Source organism: Vidua chalybeata, chromosome 13, assembly GCF_026979565.1.
Source record: "Vidua chalybeata isolate OUT-0048 chromosome 13, bVidCha1 merged haplotype, whole genome shotgun sequence".
Taxonomy (NCBI): Eukaryota; Metazoa; Chordata; class Aves; order Passeriformes; family Viduidae; genus Vidua; species Vidua chalybeata.
Genome location: NC_071542.1, coordinates 8,684,516 through 8,703,842, shown reverse-complemented (window position 1 = coordinate 8,703,842; position 19,327 = coordinate 8,684,516). Strand labels below are relative to the sequence as shown.

The 19,327-nt window shown below is 41.1% G+C and overlaps 1 protein-coding gene across 1 annotated transcript in view; it reads right to left on the bottom strand.

Moving 5' to 3' along the window:
* Window positions 1-19,327, bottom strand: part of MYO5A (myosin VA) — a 98,673-nt gene that overhangs the window by 47,793 nt on the left and 31,553 nt on the right. The window contains exons 5-9 of the mRNA XM_053954659.1: window positions 7,575-7,731; window positions 3,586-3,729; window positions 2,755-2,836; window positions 1,201-1,308; window positions 637-743 (exon numbers count right to left, since the gene is read on the bottom strand). Of these exons, the coding sequence (XP_053810634.1) occupies window positions 637-743; window positions 1,201-1,308; window positions 2,755-2,836; window positions 3,586-3,729; window positions 7,575-7,731 (598 nt within the window). The remainder of the gene's footprint in view (window positions 1-636; window positions 744-1,200; window positions 1,309-2,754; window positions 2,837-3,585; window positions 3,730-7,574; window positions 7,732-19,327) is intronic.

Below are 19,327 nucleotides of genomic sequence, written 5' to 3'. Positions count from 1 at the left end.
GGAGAAACTGGTCACTCTGAATCCAAAGAAGAGACTAGCCAGAACTGTTTTGTTTCTCATCTTCAGAATATGAGTAAGAAGCCTAAGCCCTTACCAATGAGGAGGATTTTTCAGATCAGACTATTCAGTCCTTGTTGCTGATCTCCAGGCAAAAAAGAACTGATAAAACCATGACACTTAGATGAGTCACACAAATCATATCTGTATATCCTATGGTCATGTCTAAGCATCACAGAGGACTTTGCAAAGCATTTATTCTGCAATTATTTAGGGCATTCTGGCATTTCATATCAAAAAACCCCATCTGGCAAAGCACTTACTGTGTGCAGGGAGGATATTTATGCAGGAATATAAAGATCTAGACACCTGCTCAGGACTTCAAAGCTAGCCTGCCTACTAGAGTTTTCTAGGACGGATCAATTACAGCTATAATTGTATACCAATGCTATAATACAGAAAGTACTGTCTAAAGCCTCTGAACTGAGAAGAGTTGAATCTATCTGCAAAAAACTGAAAATGTTAGCAAATTAGAAATAAACCCATCTCCATTTCTTTTTCAGAAGAAGTCCCTGAAAACAAGCAGAAGGCAGACCTGTCAGAGTGCAAACCATGCCCTTCAGCTCATCTGCTACTCACAGGAACAGTGCAGCTGTCAGAATCCCGAGACGCAAACTCCACGTTGCCCAAGTGAAGGATGCCAGCAAGGATTCGAAAAATTCCCATCTGGTAGGAATCACTAATCCCTGGAAAAGGATGAATAAAACGTTTTGAATGGAGAGAGCTGCAGTTGATGAAAAAATTTGTTAAGGAGAGAACAGTGACTGCTGTGTGTGACTTTGACATTTGACAGTACTAATTGGCTCCACTTCTATCAAAAACGTTTTACAACCAGATGAAACAAAAATCCATTAAAATGAATCATTTAATTTGCTGTTTCAAAGTGCTTTGTCAGTGACCTCCAGCACTGTATATGCTACACCAAGGGAACCCACCATTTATGTTCACATAATGTCACTCCTCCTAGATTTATAATTCTACTACAATTTAAATATCTTCTTCACGCAATACAAGTACCTCAGTCCCAAAGTTTCTCAAGCTCTCCTGGTTTTAAACACAGAGTATGAAAAAATATACACAAATAATGTAGAAAACACTTGCTACAGTATTACATTTAGGATATGACTGTGATTTACCAATTACCTAGCAAAGTGCAGGCCTGCCTGGTGTTCACCATTTCCTTAGCATCGTCAACACCATCAATCACAGGGCTTCCACCTTGCTTCGTATAGTGAAAGTAATTTGCATTCCCTGTAATAATAAAAAATGTACTTTACACACACTGATGAAGAAATTCACAGCACATCTGTAAAGCTGTGTCATGATTAAGTTGCTCTTGGCAGAATCCACGATTTGACATATGTATATTTTCACCTCCTGGCTCGTAAGACCCACTTATTCTAACAAGCTTTTTTTTTCTCAAGATTTAACTGTGCAAGTAAGTATTCCTTAGGCCACCCAGTTACCACAGTAGGTCCTCAAGCATATTCTCTACCTAACCTTGGTTCAGACTTCCACAATTGTGGAAAAATCACTTTGGAAACAGTTACCCTCCAAGAATGAGCCAACCACCTACACAGTAGCCACAGAGTTGAGAGCAGCAGAACTGTGGAATTATGTGACAGACATTACTATGCTATAACTACATCAGGATATTATATTTTGCCCATTTTCTGCTCTTCTCTAATTTATGGCCTGGCTCAGCCTTATGAGTATCTGTGATCCATTCAGGCTGAGAAGTCAAGGTTGGAGAAGAGAGAGCTTCACACTGCTCTGGGGACAGCACTGGGCTCCACTGGGAGACGAGCAGCTCTCCTGTGTAAATTCCTATGGCTTCACTGGCCATGCTTCCAGCTGCACTAACAGACTCCTTTTCTTCTGAACAGCTAAGGTTCCAAGAAAGCTGAAAGAGAAGTCTGCTAAATGGCTTCTTCAGTTAAAATTACATCAGTTCCTTTCTTTCCTGTGCTAGCAGATGTGAATCCTAAATGTGCCAGGGTGGTGCAGAAGAGCAGAGAAGCACTCTAAAACCAGAACAGTATTTCAGAAACCAGCACAGGCTGTGCAGTTTTCCTACTATGAAATCAACTTTTTAAAAATGTACTGAAGCACTGCAATTTATACTGAATTTTTAAAATGATGACTTGATTGTCTATCTAAGGCCATCATCACGCTTTTCTTTACAAAGCACCAACTCCTGTCAGACGAGAAACCTTTCTTCTATCAACATTTTAATTTGATAAAAGATTCCCTCATCTGCTTTTTGATCACCGGGTTAGCAGAGATTGCAAAGCAACTGTTGCTAACAGCCCAAGTAAAAGTATGCAGATGCAAAATAAGCTTTTCAGATGCTTATACCAGAAAGGATAAAATTCTCTAGTGGTTGTAACAATGGAAAAAATGTTTTAAAGAACTAAGAGAAAATAATTTCACCCTCCAGGACATAGTAAGTCCTATTGATTACAACTGCAGTGTATTAGAGTCTGCTGAATAAACAAATCTGTTACTTTGGTTCTATCAGAAAACCATAAAGTCCAAGGTCTATCATTTTAGTTATTCTCAATACATTTTAGTACTTAAAGGTTTAAAAGCTTAGAATTGAAAAGCCAGCAATTCTTCTTTTGGGTCTTTGGCTCAAAAAGCTCAGAGGTGCTGCTGTCCCTACAATCACACAACACAAGGATGTGAATGTCATACCCAATCGTAGAGTTTTAAACTCGGGCAATGCTGCAGAGGCACAAAGCTGGTAAAAGATGTGGTAATTTCTCTCCTCTTCTGCCTTTAAAAAGAAAGGAATTTATTATTTTTCACCACTTAAGTGGTAGAAACAACCATGAGCAGAATTGAATTACTGCGTATTATGCTTTCTCTAGCAATACATTAAGAGCACAGAAGCCACATGGAAAAAAGGAAGATAAATCAGAATCTATCTCTTCCTTCTTGGTTAATTTAATCCATTTTCAACAGCAAGTAGCATGCAGACGTTTTCATTTTTTAAAAAAGTATGATTTCACTTTTCAGAACTGTAGATTGCTATTAATTATAAATCTGTAGGTGAGTGAAATGATCACACTCAGAAGTTTTTCATTTTCCAAAAATAACTATTTGCCTCAGCCTTTACAGTAATGTGGTAAAGGGAGTACCTTCCTTGCCAAGGCAAAGCTTGAATTTTAAAATGAAGGACAAACACAACTCAGAAGGTGATGACTCATGACCTACACCATAATTTTGAACTTAAGCACTCCAAATTCCATACCTTCAAACCAGAAAGAAATTAAAAATACTCTCTTCCAGCTAAACCATGTGCTATAACTGTCTCTTACTTCTAAAATATACAACAGCTCTTCATGTAACATCCCCACATGGTACAAACTGTAATTATTATTTTTATATCTTCAGGCAGCCAGTCAAGGACAAGTCCATTTTTACTGAGCTCTAGACTATAAAGGCAAAGATGGAGGGGAAGTGTGGGACACTGGACTGGTTCAAGTAGGACATAACAAAATGAAGAGATTACATCAGATTTACCTGAAACACCACCCTTGATTTTTCCAAGAGGTAAGTTCTCATGTTAGCACCAATGATTCGATACCTCTTATCAAAACCAATTTCAATGTATTTACCAAAGCGACTGCTGTTGTCATTCCTGGTAGTTTTGGCATTTCCAATAGACTGAAAAAAGGGAATATTGTAAAGGTTAAACAGCTTGTAGAAGTTATCATATCTATTTAATTATCTACATGGCTTATAAACACTTAACAACAATAACTGTGTCCTGGTTTAAAAATAGGAAAAAAATCTAATGAAGAACAGTCTCTGCCTCAACAAGTTGCATCAAAACACAGTTATTTCATTAATGTAAGACTGGGAGCTGATATTCTTAGCAATTCACTTCCACATAGTCTAATTTTACATCTAAAAATCCTTTATTGTTCTTTGTAGTCTTTCAAAAGGAAATAAAGAGTCTAACAGAAAGCTCATGTACACACAGATTTCTTTCAAGGACTTAGTAAAACTGTAAGAATTATCTCACCTGGATATATTTATATGTGTAGGTGTACACATGCATCTGTAGTATGTGCAACTTTTGAAAGTCTACCTATTATAAGCCCACAGCCCACTCTGTTCTGCCTGGCTAACAGTTTATCATTACTATTACTCTCTAATCACCACATTTCCAAACTATTTCTGCAAACATAGCATTTAAAAATATTTACTGTGTGCCTAAGCATAATATAAAAATTAACCTGCACAGACTTGTGTCATCTGCCTGAAACTGAGCTCCTTCCACAGCAGCTTGGTCACTGCCCCAGAGACAGCCCTCAATGCTGCCCTGCATTGTGCTGAACTGTCTCAGATTAATTCAATACAGCTCCACACACAACAAACAATACCTTGTGCATTTCCTCTATATTACATGTCCTGGGATGCCCAGGGCAAATAATGACTGTGGATCCTATTCTGCCTTACCTCATCAGCATTAGGGTTCACCCCTGGTACAACAGGTACCAGCTGGACACATCAGAATTCAAGGCATGCAAATCACAGCACGCTGAACTCCAAAGAAAAGCATTTTCTCTTCTTAATCAGACCATGTTTTAGACATCATACAGCAATTCACCTTCTAAAAAATCCCTAAAGGTATGTCTGTATCAAAAGGAATGGCATTTGGAATATCTGAGATGCAGCACACTGCCCCTCATCACGTGGCACTGTGTGTGTGTTACTAAACCCTAAGTGCACCACTGTATCCGTGTCCAAATTTCCCAGTCCACGCAGCCATCCACTGGAACTGTGTACTGAAATAAACAAATGAGAGCAAGCAGCACTGCTGAGTACCCCAAATCTGCAAGCAGAAGGCCAGTGAATGGGTCAGTGCCAGCTGCTACAGCCTGGAAAGTGGGATTAGACTGTCAGAAACCCCACGAGAGCAGCAGCAGCACGTACACCCAACAGAGCAGATGTCAAAGTGGGCATCAGATGGACAGCTGCTGGAAAGGATCTAGGAACAAACTGCATCTCTGCACTTCTAAGAAACATCAAATTCATTCCAACTGAACGTACTCTAACTGCACTCTTGCGTTTTTTTGAAAGAAGAAAATGATTGGTACTGTGATATACTTTGTTGGTGGTGGTAGCAATATAATACTATAATATTTCAGAAACCAATTATTCCTTTGAAAGGTATTACTGATAAAAAACAAAGTCTTTGGGATTCTCAGATTGCTTGCCTGAATACATACAAAGCTGTACTATTTGCATAGCTATAGAGGGTAACAAAGAATGAGGGGCAGGAAAGGACATATAAAGATGTGTTTTAAGACTTATTGATTTCCACATTTGCAATAGGAAAACTGTATATATTATTGACTACAAAAGTGGTCACTTAAATAGTTGTTAGAAATGTACAGTTACCTCTTGACATTACTGAGTATTTAGTAGGCTAAAATAATGTGATGGTAGCTCATAAAATACTGATGTTTAGGTTGTCCAAAAAGAAATATAAAAATCAAATGACCTTCTGCTCCTAAGATTTTACAGTCAGCTTAGCAAATGAGGAGTTTCCAGTTTCTAAAATGAAGTATTCATTTTCTTCCTAATATATATGGGTTAATTTGTGTTTCTACTGATTTATCAACTGAAGAATTCAAAACATTAATCATGCTATCATAAGAGCCTGTCTCAACATCAAATTTTACAACACTCACTCTAAAGCTAATTTAAAGTTCGAGTGTTGGAAGTTAAAAGGATAACTTTCATCCAATTATAATAATCTTTAAAGCAACTGAAATACATATTAGATATACCCACATTCACAAGATTGTTATCCCTAGAAAATAAAAATAAAGCACCCCCACTGATTTTTAGTGAATGAAAATAGGTATAGATGGCAAGCTCTTTTAGTCAATTTAAACTTCCTTGCTTTTGGAAATTAATTCAAATAATTAGTGGTGAGCTGATGGCCACTGACTGGAGGTGGGGCCCAAGGACTGAGAGCAAGATGTTGGCTTTAGGCTTCAAGACCAAACAGAAGAAGGGTGCAGGGCAACCTGCAGAGTTTGTATTTCAGCCAGCAAACACCCAGGCCCAGGCTGTCCTGCAGAGCCTCTCACCAGGGCTGTCCTGGCAGGCTGATGTGAGCACACCTGGAGCCTCTGCCCTGCTGGCCAGGGGGGCTCAGCACCCGCTGCCATCAGCCACACACGGGGGGCATTGCAGGGGATGTGGCACTTCCTGCAAGCACTGCAGCAGTGCCCCTGGGGCAGCTGCAGCTCCAGGCAAGGCTCAGCTCCTTGGCTTCCTCCCACGGCTGGACGTTTGGATGAGTCACTGCCCAGCACAGCACAGCTTGTTTTACCCCACAGAAGGAATTTCCAAACACCACACAGCACCACAAACCAGGCACAATTACCTTGTGACAGACACACACAACTGTGATGGGGCAGCTATAGTTTGAGTATCATGAACTCCTCATGCCAGGAGGAAAGGAGGAATAAAACACAGTTCATTTTTTAAAATACCTGAGAAAAAAAACAATGGCAGCATTTTGCATTTCACATTTCACTGCATGCACTCTATTTACTCATGATCTTTCACGCTGCAGAGAGATGCCCAACAATTACCAAGGCATGAGTATGTGTGTGCCTATGGGCAGAGTTACTTCTCTCCAGAAATTCCCCCAAGACTTTCTCTCTGATGAATCATTTCTTAACATAGCTCCTTAACTTCAGCCACAACTTGAATCTACATATGTAGGTAAAGACATGAGAAGCAATTCAGAAAAGTCTAAGAAATCTTTTCTGCTTGGCTGTGACATCAGAATTAGTGTCTCCTGAGCTTCCCAGAGAACAGAGACCCTGCAGCAGGAGGAATTGCACATGTCCTCTCAAAGTCTATTGCCAACACCTGCCCCCAAAGCCAATGACTTTGGGACTTGACTACAGCTGGTTAAAACAATTTCCAGAACTGAAACATGAGTCTGAGCTAATTATAGCAAAATTATGTCTTCTGATGTGTTTTTTTTTCCTCTGAAAGAAATGGTGTGCATCTCATGCAACTTTGTTTCCTCAGTCTCTCTTTTCTAATTTTATTTCCTAAAATTTAACATTTGCTTTACTTCCTTTCAGAGTACAATCTACTGTGTGATGTACATATTTGGTGGGTAAGACCAACAGTTTTATCCTCTTTGGATACACACCAAACCAGTCTTCTCCAATTGCATTTGGCCAGCAGTCTGAGAACTACCAGTTACAAAGCTGAAGAGACTTAAAGCACTATTCACAATAAAATTACCTTATGTGAAATATGTTAACAATATTGAAACATTACCTCCCATCTTCTCTCAATCTTTCATAAATGATCCCTAAAGCAACTCCTTGTAATGGATTAAACACAAAATTTTAATGTATATTTATAAATGTTTTTAAGAAGTATGTATTGCTCTCTATTGAATGCTTATGTTTGTCCCAGTAATGACTGCAGCTGGAGGGTGGGGCTTGGACCAGCAGCTCTCTTACCTCCATGATGGGGTTGGAGGCCAAGACCTTCTCCTCAACATTGGCTTCACTGGCAGATCCGCTGACTGTGGCAAAGTACCTCATGGCATACTTAGCAGAGACCGTCTTTCCAGCTCCAGACTCCCCACTGACAATGATCGACTGATTTCGCTCATCTCTGAAACACAAACACATGTTAATTCCCAGCTGTTCTCTCAAGGACACTTATCTTCCGAGTTCCCAGCTTGGCAACAGCCCCTCCACCACGAACGTTAGCAGTGCAGCATAAGGTGAGTGCAGGTGGCAGACACAAGGCAGTTAGCTAGCAGCCTGACAGGCTGGCTGGAGTGCCTGCCAGCAGGATGCTCCTCCAGGATGGATGCTGCTGTGACCGTCCAGGCAGCCAGCAGAGCTGCTTTAGGGAACCTGGCTGTGGCACAGGATCTGTTACTGCTACTCACTATGTGCTTCTGCAGCTACTTCTACCCAGAGTCTGTGGTACAGTGCTCCACTACATTGTCAGTGGTCATTAGTAAAGATCATGAATGCCATCTTACAGAGGGAGAAATCAACAGCAGAGTCAGCCACAGAAACCTTTCGTCCCTCTGCTCTAGTCACCAGCTTATCCCAGAATTGTTCTGAATCTGAAAAATTCAAGCATGCCTGCTCAGGACAGAGATAACAGCTCTGAAGTGAAGACAGTCCCTTTGCTGTGAAAAAATTTCTTCTCCTGTAAAAAAGAATTTCCATTTGGTCCTAAAACAATTTTCTCTCAGCTCACAGAGAAGTCTGTGCACAAACCCAACTATATAAGTAAATAACACACTACAAAATAACACAGAAATTAACATTAATAGAGCCTGAAACTTTTAAAATAAAGACCATATGTGCTTTATAAAGCTTTTACATTTTCAAAGCAAATTACATTAAAAAAAAAAGTATTTTGAAGTATTCCTATGAGTTGGGTAAGCTTAATCCTATTTTACACACTAACATGAAAATAAGCAAAAGCAGGAACAAAACTTTCCCCCAAAGCTTTACATTGCTGGGGCTGGAACACAGAGAGCATAGCCAAGGTACAGACCAGGTTGTCCTTACAGCACAGGAGCTGTGAATGACACTTCAGGCACCTCCATGTTCAGGCAGCACAGTGACAGTCTGCAGGGCCTGCCAGTGGCATCAGGAAATGTGCAGGGAAATCAGACATATGCATGGAAAAACTACCTATGGTTTCTGGCAGAAGAGGTCTGGCAGAAGATCTGGATTCTGTTTCTGGGATGATTAAAAAAAACCCTGCTGATGAAATAATTAAGCTATTTATCAAACATGTATAAATTACATGTGTTCCTTTTCTGTGTTTGGCCTGTCCAGTCAAAAAATCAGTGATTTTGTCTCAAATTGGTGTTATGTGCCATGCTTATGAGCCCACTGGTATCCCAGCAGAGAACCAGCCCCAGATGGACAGGGCTGTGTGCATGTCCCTCAGCATGGCCTCTAATGCACCACGGCCCCGGAGGTGAGAGCCCCTCCTCCTCCTCCTCCCTCTCTCTCCCAGGATGATGTCAATGCTTGTGATAACCCCAGAGGTACCTCAGACACCTCGGGTGCCTGGCCAGGCATTCCCACCTGGTAGAAGAATGGTGACCAGCTCTGTCTCCCACCCTGGAAATGAACACCAAAATTCTCATCAAATCCATTTGGTTTTCCCCTGCTTTGCTGTGGTCTTTGATGGAACTCCTGACCACCTGCCCTCCCCAGGAGGACTGGGTTGTGTGGTCAGCGACACAAACGTCATCCAGACCAACTGACCTCTGCTGTCAAACCAGCAGATATGAGGGCACTATAAACTGGACAAGACCCCACAATAACTGTTGAGTTAAGCCCAGTTAATCACCTGTGGGCACAGGTTCTGGGTAACAATTATTTACAGACTCCTGCAATTCTCAAGGTGCTGCCTATCTTCAAAAACAATGCCAAGCCCTCAGATAAGAGCACGGCTCCAGCACCCACTTCATGCTGCTCAAAGCCACAGGCTGAAGGAGCCTCTGTCACCCATCCCTGGGAGAGCCAAGGCAGTACTTGTCTAACCAAATTGAGGTACCAGTTGAGGCAGATTTTCCACATTTTGGTTGAAAGAATTCACTTGGAATGGCTGAGTGATGCTTTAAATTTCATAGCAAAGTATTAAGAAGATCAAAGCAACCTAATTTTATGTTCTCAACTTCCATGTAACACATGCAATAGGTGTGAATGACTACAGCACAGTTGTCACATTCATGCACACCAAGCTGTCAGTCCCAGTGGGAGAGCCATGGGAAAGCAGAACTGATAACCCAGGCTGTGCAGCCCAGGTCACACAGACCCCACTGGCCACAGGCTCATCTCTCCCTCTGATGAGACCTCGTGTGACAGTGGCCACAAGCCTCTCTGCAGGATCTTGAGGGAGCTCTGTGTACCCGGGATAGCTTGCAGTAACAACAAAGATTTCCAGCCGGAAAATGAAGAAGAAACACTCTTGTTTCTTCCCCCTCGCAGAGTCCACTCATGGTAGACAGAGGTGTGTGGGAGAGAGCCTGTGGCTCAGGAAGCTGCAGGAGTTTTATGGATCCTCCTGCTCAAACAGAGCAGCAGCAGGATGCAGGAGAAATCCAAGTAAATGCCTAAAAATGCACGTCTGAATGGGACAACTAGTAACAAACAATTTTCCTCTCCCACAGACAGTTCCTGCAGTGAGTCAAAACCAACCACTTCTTCATAGGATTGGCACCATTCTCTCTTTTTTCCTCCTGTGCTCTTTGAAATAGAAAAAAGACAACCCCATGCCACTTGAAAATATGAAACTTCTGGTCTGATTGCAGGGACTGCCTAGCACAGGAGATAGGCAACAACATAACAAGCTTTTCATTTGTAGATCACCAGCTGTTTCATGTATTAAATATCATTAAATCTAGGAAGACTGAGGAAGCTCTTTGAAATAGATCCTCTGATGGTTAAGATTTTTTAGCTCCCAAAGTACAAAAAGCTTTCAGAAAACCAAGGAATGCAAACTCACTCAGACTTCTGACAAAACAGTCAATAAAAACCAAGCTCTTTTACCAAGAAAAGACACGGAAATAAAGGTGTCTCATTCTGTCACATTCCTGAAGGACATGTGTGGGGGCATGGAAAACACACACTGGTTTTGCAGTCCTTAGTCTCTTCTCAGGAGTTCCACTTTTACAAAGACAGTAATGAAAAAATGAGTTTGAAATCATTTCTCCTTAGGAATACTGTTGCTAATTAGCCAGAGTTTCTTTCCCCCATGCCATAAGATATGAAGGCTACTCTTCTGCTTAGCACAACTCGTGTGCCCAGGAATAAGGGATCCATTGTTACTTTCCTGTCTAAGTACATACACGTTGCATACAGTGGCCTGGAGAAGAGAGGGTTTGCTCTGTGTGAGCTGAAAACATTGCTGCTGTCCCTTCTGCAGGGACTTTGTCTGCAGCAGCCACAGCCAGCATGACAAACAAAGGGCTCCCTCACTGCCTGCCCCAGTGTCCTCTTGCCAGCGCTCCATCCACGCTCAGGCCATCTTGTCTGCCCCAGTACATTAATCCATTGTTCTGCTTTAACACACTGCAGTGGCCATCCTCTAGCATATTATTCTTTGTGCTCCTTGGCAGAGAGAAAGGAAAACACAACAAAACGCCCGAGATCCCACTGGAAGGGGAAAGGACAGCGTAGCACAAACCCAAACAGCAGCAGGGGATGAGCTCTTACTGCCACAGCCCCAGGGAAGACTTGGCTTATGGGCATCCTGCCACAGGCAGATATTCACTCCTGCAGGAGGTGCAGTGCTCCTGCCAGGCAGCTGTGCCAGCTCAGCACAAAGCTCTTTAACGACATAAAACTTTAAAGGAAAAAACCCACCACATTTAAAAGGAAAATAACAAGTAAACTAGCATCAAAGCCCCTTGGATGATGTATGAAATGTAGTGAGAATTTTTTTTTTTAATGATTTGGTATAAGCAGTGGTCTAAAGAATAACCTCTGTTTATGTCAAATGAAATTTTCATATTCAGGCTGTGCTAAAAACAAAACAAAATCTAAAAGATCAAAACAAAGGAAAAAAATTCCCAGAAAACAAAAGTGACACCACCCAAGTTCTTTCCCAATTATATACTACACCTTTAAAGTTATTTTTAGTTAAATCATTAGCCCCTGACCTTTGACCTGACATTTTGAGTACTTAACATGTCACCAGTCAGAAAAAGCTATAATTATAACTTTCAGTAATGAAACAAGTAAGTAGGGCAACAGCTTTTTGTGTGACACCTCTTTGCAGCCAGACGCCACATTTTATGCAATATTTCATCTTCCTGCAGTTTTTTCTCTGCATAAACCATGTAAATAGATGATTTTAAAATTAAGATTACTTCTGAATGGAGGGAACATTTTAATTATGCTTTTGCAAACAGAAATGAGGGAAAGCAGCCTAGGAGATGAGAGGTGGAGGAGCCCTCTTTCCCTCAAAGGCAGGCAGCAATCAGATCCTAGCACACAGAACTACATCACTGTGATGCAATATTAAGCCAAATTATCTTGAAAAGATAAGACTGAAACAGTTTGACTGGGAGCAATTTACCACTCATGGAAACACCACGTTATGTTCAGGCATCAGTCAGGATCACATTCAGCTTTGGCTGCTTCTGAACAGCAGAAGAATAAAGGAATGACAAAAGCACATTAAAAGTGCTGTTTTAAGATGACAGACCCAGACACTTCACAAGCTGGAATGTGAAATGATAGGCTGAGATTGCTTGCAGCAGCAGAGGATTTTGTTCAGAGCTCTTCTATATAAATTCTCTCAGGCCTATACTTTGGGAATCATGGGAGGGTAACAGCTATTTCTTGGTAAATACAAGAGTGAGGACACACTATGCAACACCTAACTGGCAATTTAAGGCATTCTCTATCACAAAAAATAATGCACAACCATATTTCTGCATAGGCTGGTAACTTTTAAAGACAATTTTACTTTAGCTACAAAATTTTGTTGACAGGCAATATGTTCATGAGGAAATTCAGTGTCAAGAGTGCCAAAATTGGAAAGATGTAGTCTTGCCTAGTTCCTGGAAGCTTGAGATTACAGCCTACATAGCAACAGGGGCTTCTTATGCTTTGAATAAACATTGCAAAATTTAACACTGAAGATAGTTTCTGCTCAAAGAGGGTTCAGCATTGAGGAAGACAGAGTGCTGCAAACTGCCTTGAGATACCTTGCATACAGAAAGGGTTTTGCAGATTATGAATGAAATGGTAACGCCCAAGAAACCTGCAAGTGGTTTTAAAAAAATCACCTTGCTCTCAAGAGGTGAAAAAAAACCCTTTGCTGAGGATGTGCATATATCTTAATGAAATGCTTTTAATAGCACCGGCTACTTTCAGTTTCCTATTTTATAAAAATGTACAGCAGATACTTTCAGAGGAGCTCAGTGTGGAGGAACTGCTACTCGCATGAGGGCACAGCTGTCAGATATATTGGGGCAGGAGCAACACTCACTGGGCACCTCCAATTTGTGCAGAGTGCTGCAACAAGTGACCAATCATTGACAGCTGTCATTATCCAGGACAGCTTGTAACAATTTCAGTTGACCAATGGAAAAATTGAGGCAAAAAAAAAAGAAAAACCAATGCAAGAATTGAAACATCAAACTTGCTAATATTTTTCAAACAATTTTCAAACAATTTTCATTCAAAATTACACCCATTTAAGCTGCCTCCCCCAAAAACCAAAACAGCTCACTACATCAAAGTCATCATTTCCACAGCAAACTGCCCAAACAGATCAGGATAATCAAGACATACAGACTGAAAAATCCTTACAGATATCTTTGTTTAACTTCTGTACCAACTGAAAATCTCTCACTGAAGCAGGAAAACTAAAAATTGAAAACCTCTCTATCAATAAGCATTTCAGAGAGGATTAAAGAAGCCCAAAGCTATTCTATTGAATCATCAAAGCACAACACATTTTTGTCCTTGTTTTGGTTCCTATGACTGATGCATCGGATGTATCACTTGATCTTGGCTTTCAGACTCATGACTCCACAGCAAATAATGTTAAATACATGTATATAAGCACATCCCCCACATAAACATCAACTTGGGAAAACAAACAAAAGGAATACAGAAATTATTGACATCAACCTCAATACTCCTCACAATCAATTCATATCCAAGCTACCAGCATCTCTCCCTGGAAAAACTGTATCATTAACAGCTGATTTGAAAAGATTCTGATATGGACTTTCAAATGCTTGCCTGTGATGAACTACTTCAAAGCTGAATGGTCTCCACATCATAACACAGATGAGATTGGCAGAAAAGATCAGAGTGCAATATTCTTAATACATAAAAAAAGCAAGCAAATAGCAGGGCAATTTGATGAGAAGAACATTAGTACTTAGGTTGCCTTTGATCCTAAATCATTTATGTTTGTTAACCTTGAGGACACTGCCAAGGTGCAAGATGTTTTTAAGGAAGCTTCTTGTCAGGGAGGTTTGAAGGCCACCACCTCCAGGTCATCTTCCCTCCTCACTGCCTCAGTGCTAAAAGGTTAATGAATTAAATCTCCTGGGTTTTCTTTTTTTTCTCCCTTTTTTTTTTTCTTCCCCTTGTGGAGTTGCTACTGCTTTATTCTTTTCTTTTGGAGTAACAGGTTTAGGTTATGGGTAAGGGCATCAACCACACTGCATATGATAATTTCGTTTTTATTTAACTCAAAACAGCACAGACTGTTGCTAAAGACCTGATGTTGTGATCCTCAAAAACTAAAACCCCCTACTGCTTGAATGCAAGTACACAAGAAATAGCTTTAATTTAATCTAGCAGTGAGAGTTTGGTCTTCTTTATATCACTACTGCTCTTCTACTGCAGGTCTGTGGTGATAAGATAGACTTGTAAGCCTGAAATTGCTTTACTTTTTCAAAATGAATTTTCAATGATGAAAACACCTGACATAAATTGCCAGGGAAGGAACCTGTGACTCAGGGAACATTTGGGAGAGATCCTGTTTCAGCACACACACACAAGTACCACTAACACCAATGTGTATCACGCCCATCAAAAACAGAGAAGGAACTTAGTGCTTTGCCATCCTACAGCTGAATTATGGCAGCAGGAAATCCAACCCAAGAAAATAACTTAAAAACTAATGACATTGCTGAAAGGTCAGATAGGAGTTGTTCTGAAATGCTGGCAGGTTTGAAATCTTGCTGTTCTTTCATCAGCTGCAGCTTCTCTGAGAGACACAGCATTAACTAAGGACCAACAAAAACTAAGTTTAAGCTATGTTTCATGTTTTACACCTTAAAGCATTTCCAAACCTCTCAAGGATACATGTACATATATGCAGCTGACATGATTTAGTGTCTCCAGCAGTACAAACAAAACTCTGACCAAAATAAACATCCTATTTTTGCAATCAATCTCTCAGCATCCCCATTGTATATTCGTGACAGCATATGACCAAAATAACCTGTAGTATCTACAGTCAGAACATTCACAGATCTTTGACAGCATGACTAAAAAAATCTATTTAATAAGGATCATTTCCCTCACCATGAGGCACTGGTAACAAAGCCAAAATAAATGAAGTTTACCCAATACACTTAAAATAAATCAGTGTGAAAGTGCTAAATATCACTTTAACTTTATAAATGTTATTTATTGACGTTCCCAAGTAACTCAGAAGTACTGCTGTTGTAAGAATCACAGAATCAAAGAACAGACAAATACGTCTAATACTCCACATATTGCAAACAGCTCATTCAGTCCTGGAATAATTACACACAGAAAAAAAATTAACTCCTTTCTTGTGAAACCCAGCAGATTTCATCAGGTATCAATACACAGCCAAGAGTTCTCTGCAGTATTGAATGTTTTGTGAGTTTCACAGAAAGCAGCTTTATTAATGCCTTAAGAAATTTAGGAATGACCTCCCCAGCCACAGGTGGCAGCCCTGTCTGCAGGGGACTGGCATCTCCCAAGGCAGGAAAGAGGATGCACAGCTGATGAATGCAGGCAGAAGAATAAAGCACCAGAAAAACAAATCTGTGGTTTAAGATGAATAAGGTCTTCCACAACTCATCTGAAGGCTCACTAAACAGGTCTGATTTCAATAAATGCTGAAATAAATAATGTTTCCTAAAACCACCAATGATTGTAAACTTGAAACCAAAACATAGCTGCATTTTTTTTTCCAGGACACTCTTCTCTTTTCAGCACACAGTGTGGTTTTGGAGTGATAAAAGGATTTAGCTTTTTCTTGCAGGATCACCAGCCTGTGCTCTCCTCAAGAGCTGCCCTCCCAGTCCCCTGCCACAGTAGGTCCCAGGTTCATTTTTTGGGCAGCTGTGCTCCACTTTTCTGTGATGTTCCCACTGTTACAATTATTCATTTTTCTAGAAGACCAAAATTGCTTCTCCACGTATCTTAAAATAAAAGGCAGCTGTAAAACCCACCAGTGCTGGGAGGTTTAACACGAGTCAATGCAACATATTTAGCTTCACCTTTGCCTAAGGGCAGTGCTGTGTGGCAGCAAACAAGGCTGTGCATGCTCAGCTGCACTCCTTCAGTGCAAAGGCCTTTGAAACTCAGCCCAGGGCACGCAGCATCTGCTAGAAGCCATTATAAACCTGGCAACTCTACAAACCCAGGATTTGCTTTTCAAACAGACGTAATTTAACTGTTCAATAAATAAATAAATAAACAAACAAGAATTCATTCAGCAGTTTTCTAATGCTCTTGGACTGATGGAAAGCAGCAGCAGCCACCTCTGGGCTGCCTTCCTGGCACCTCTCACACTGAGGGCAGGAGGCAACATCTTGCCCTTCATCAATCTTCCGAATAAACTATTTTAATCACAAAGCTCTTCACAGCCTTAAATAAATTCTGTTATCCCCTGTTTCTGGATTTGGCTAGAGGCCCCCTTAGAATGGGAAAGTTCTCCTGCTTTGTCCTCTTACTTTCCAACTGCTTCAAGCCTACGTTGCACAAGCACTCCTTGCCATTTTCTCTGCAGCTGCTGAGCTGCTCTCCTTGGGAGGTCACCTTCCCTGCAGGTCACCTTCCCTGCAGGCAGGCAGAGCTGGTAAGTGCTCTGCCCCTACCCTTCACTTCCCAGGTTTCCCTCTTGCAGCGCTGTCTGAACAGCGGGCACAGCCCCTCGCCCTGCGGAGCGTCACCGCGGCGCTCCAGCGCCCACGCCTCCAAATTCACCCGCGCTGGCACATCCCAAAAGGTGCAGCCTGACACAGATAATTTATTTTTTCCACCCTCCAAGGGCTGGTGTGTGGATTCACAAGGTAACATCTGTAAAATGTGCAGAATGTGCAAAGTGCAAGGTAAGCACCAAGGATGATTACCAGAGACTGAAGTGCTCTGCACCATTCTGTAGTGACGGGATGGGCAAAGAGCAAAAGAACACAAAAGAAAAACTGAATTACAAGTGCTTTGCCCCAGAAGCAAGCACAGAACAGCAGCCACATTTCTGTGTCTGTTCCACCTTCACATGCTGTATCCATTGGTTTATTCTGACTACCCAGGTCTAACATGCTCTGGCCTGACACATCCCAGTCTCCACAGATGCCACACATTAACAATTCAGAGAATTCTTCAGCTGCAACCTTGAGTCACAACAATTGCTCCTGACTAAGCAGTTAATTCTTAATTAATTCTTTGTAAAAGCATTCACTTTTAATAAGCATAAAACATCATTCCAATAAACCATGTTCTTTAATCTCATTTCTAGATATATTTCCAGTTTAACTTTGTTTTTTTTAAGCCTAACAGCATTTCTCACTGACATCTTTAGCTGCTGGAGAAAAGAGGATGCTCTGAGCACAGGGCCAGTGACAGGAACCTCAGTGCCTGGGACCAACTCTGGGCTGATCCAGGCCTGGCCACAGCACACCACCTCTGCCTTGTCTTCTACACAAGCAGAAATTCAGACTCCAGTATTAGAGGAGACAGGCTTTGGTAGGACCTATAAAGTGCCTGGAAGACATGAAACCCTCAGTGAAAGCAAATGTTATTAGGAATAGATGTTACCTAGCACAGAGACCCCTTAATGCTGCAGGAAAGGAGGGCAAGAAAAATGCAGCTCATTTGCCATTTTTGTACACTGAAAGCATTGAACTGACTCCACTGTCAGTTACATACCCTATTCTCACATAATTTATTGTCAAGCTGGTGTCACCAAGTCACCAGACACAGGACCAGGATTTCTCATTCAGGGGCTCATTTCCCTGCTTCTGCCACCTTGGTGAACTCTCCAAAGCTGCCCTCCCAGTCCCCATGTCTGCTTCAACTTATAAAATGGAAGTGATGATGCTGATCTCTTCTCTCTCCCAAAGTAAAGAACTCTGGTGGCTACTCATCAAACATGCAAAGCAAAGATGAAATAATATTATTATTATTCACAACCTGAATTCTCATGAGTCTGTTCCAGCTGCAAACTCAACCACTCCAAAACACCCCAAGTTCTTAAGCATTTTTGTTTCCCCTCAACAACAGCCCGGTAAGAGCATTCTGCAACACTCTCACAACCAGATGTACTTTTTTTTTTTTTTAATTAACAAAATGCACCACTTGCCATTATAATTACATCCAGGAAACACAGCTCTTGACTGTAAAAATGTCAATAGGTGAAAAGATAATGAATTGTCAGTAATATCTCCCAACACACACAAATGAGGAAAACTGAGGCCAGCACATGACAGATTGCACTCCAGAGAAGCAGAGATGAGCCAGCACTCTGCAACTGATGTATCCAGGGATTAGTCAGAGGTCACTCCTGCAACAGTTTAGGAAAGCTCATTGCTTAGCTACCAGCAGGACACCTCATGTGAACTCCAGCTTCAGCTACAACCATGCTTAACCCTTTTGTTGCCTAAAAACAATCACTGCTTGGACAAGTAGCCCCTTATGTTATACCAAGTTGATTCCCCCAGCTGCCATCTTGTACCTGTAGCATCACAAAGTATCAGGTTCCAAGTATGAGAAACTACTCCCAAATCATCTCATCAGAAAGGAAGACTTCTCTCTTTGCATTCTAACAACAGGGGCCCAGAAATACCACCTCTTTTCAAGGCAGGTATTTAACTCAAGAAGTCCTATGTCATGGCCATAAGTGGAGGAAGGCATTGTATGTCCAGCACCCACCACAGCAGGCTCTCATTCCATAACTGGATGCTGATCTGTGACAGGCTGTTAACCATCCCTGCCATGACTTCTGCCAGGGAAAAATGCAGTATCCATTTATCAGACACTCAGAAGCAAAGCAGCAGCTGATCAAATGTGCATTTTTATAAGAGGACATCATCTTGGGATGCCTGGGATAGCTGGAGACTGTCAGTAAAGATGCTTTCAAAACACCTACTCAACAGTTCAGCAAGCTTCCTTTAGAACAAAAAGTGATAGAAAAATATCTTCCTGTAGGTGAAAGCCATCAGACACACACAGAAAAGCTGACAAAACAGAGAGGCAGCCTGCTTATTAAAGGTAATTTAATAAGAAAGCTACACAGTACCACAAAATAAATCACTATACTTTGTCCAAATAGAAAAAGCAAAACTTTGGAAATGGATGCTTTAAACACTGTTGTTTTCCATGATGGCATTCATTAAGGTTTACATGGATCTCATCAGTATGCAATTCTGTTTGCAGAGGTTACTTTCATCTTAAATGATGCTAGACAACTTCACTAATTAATCAGAAGAAAATCTCAA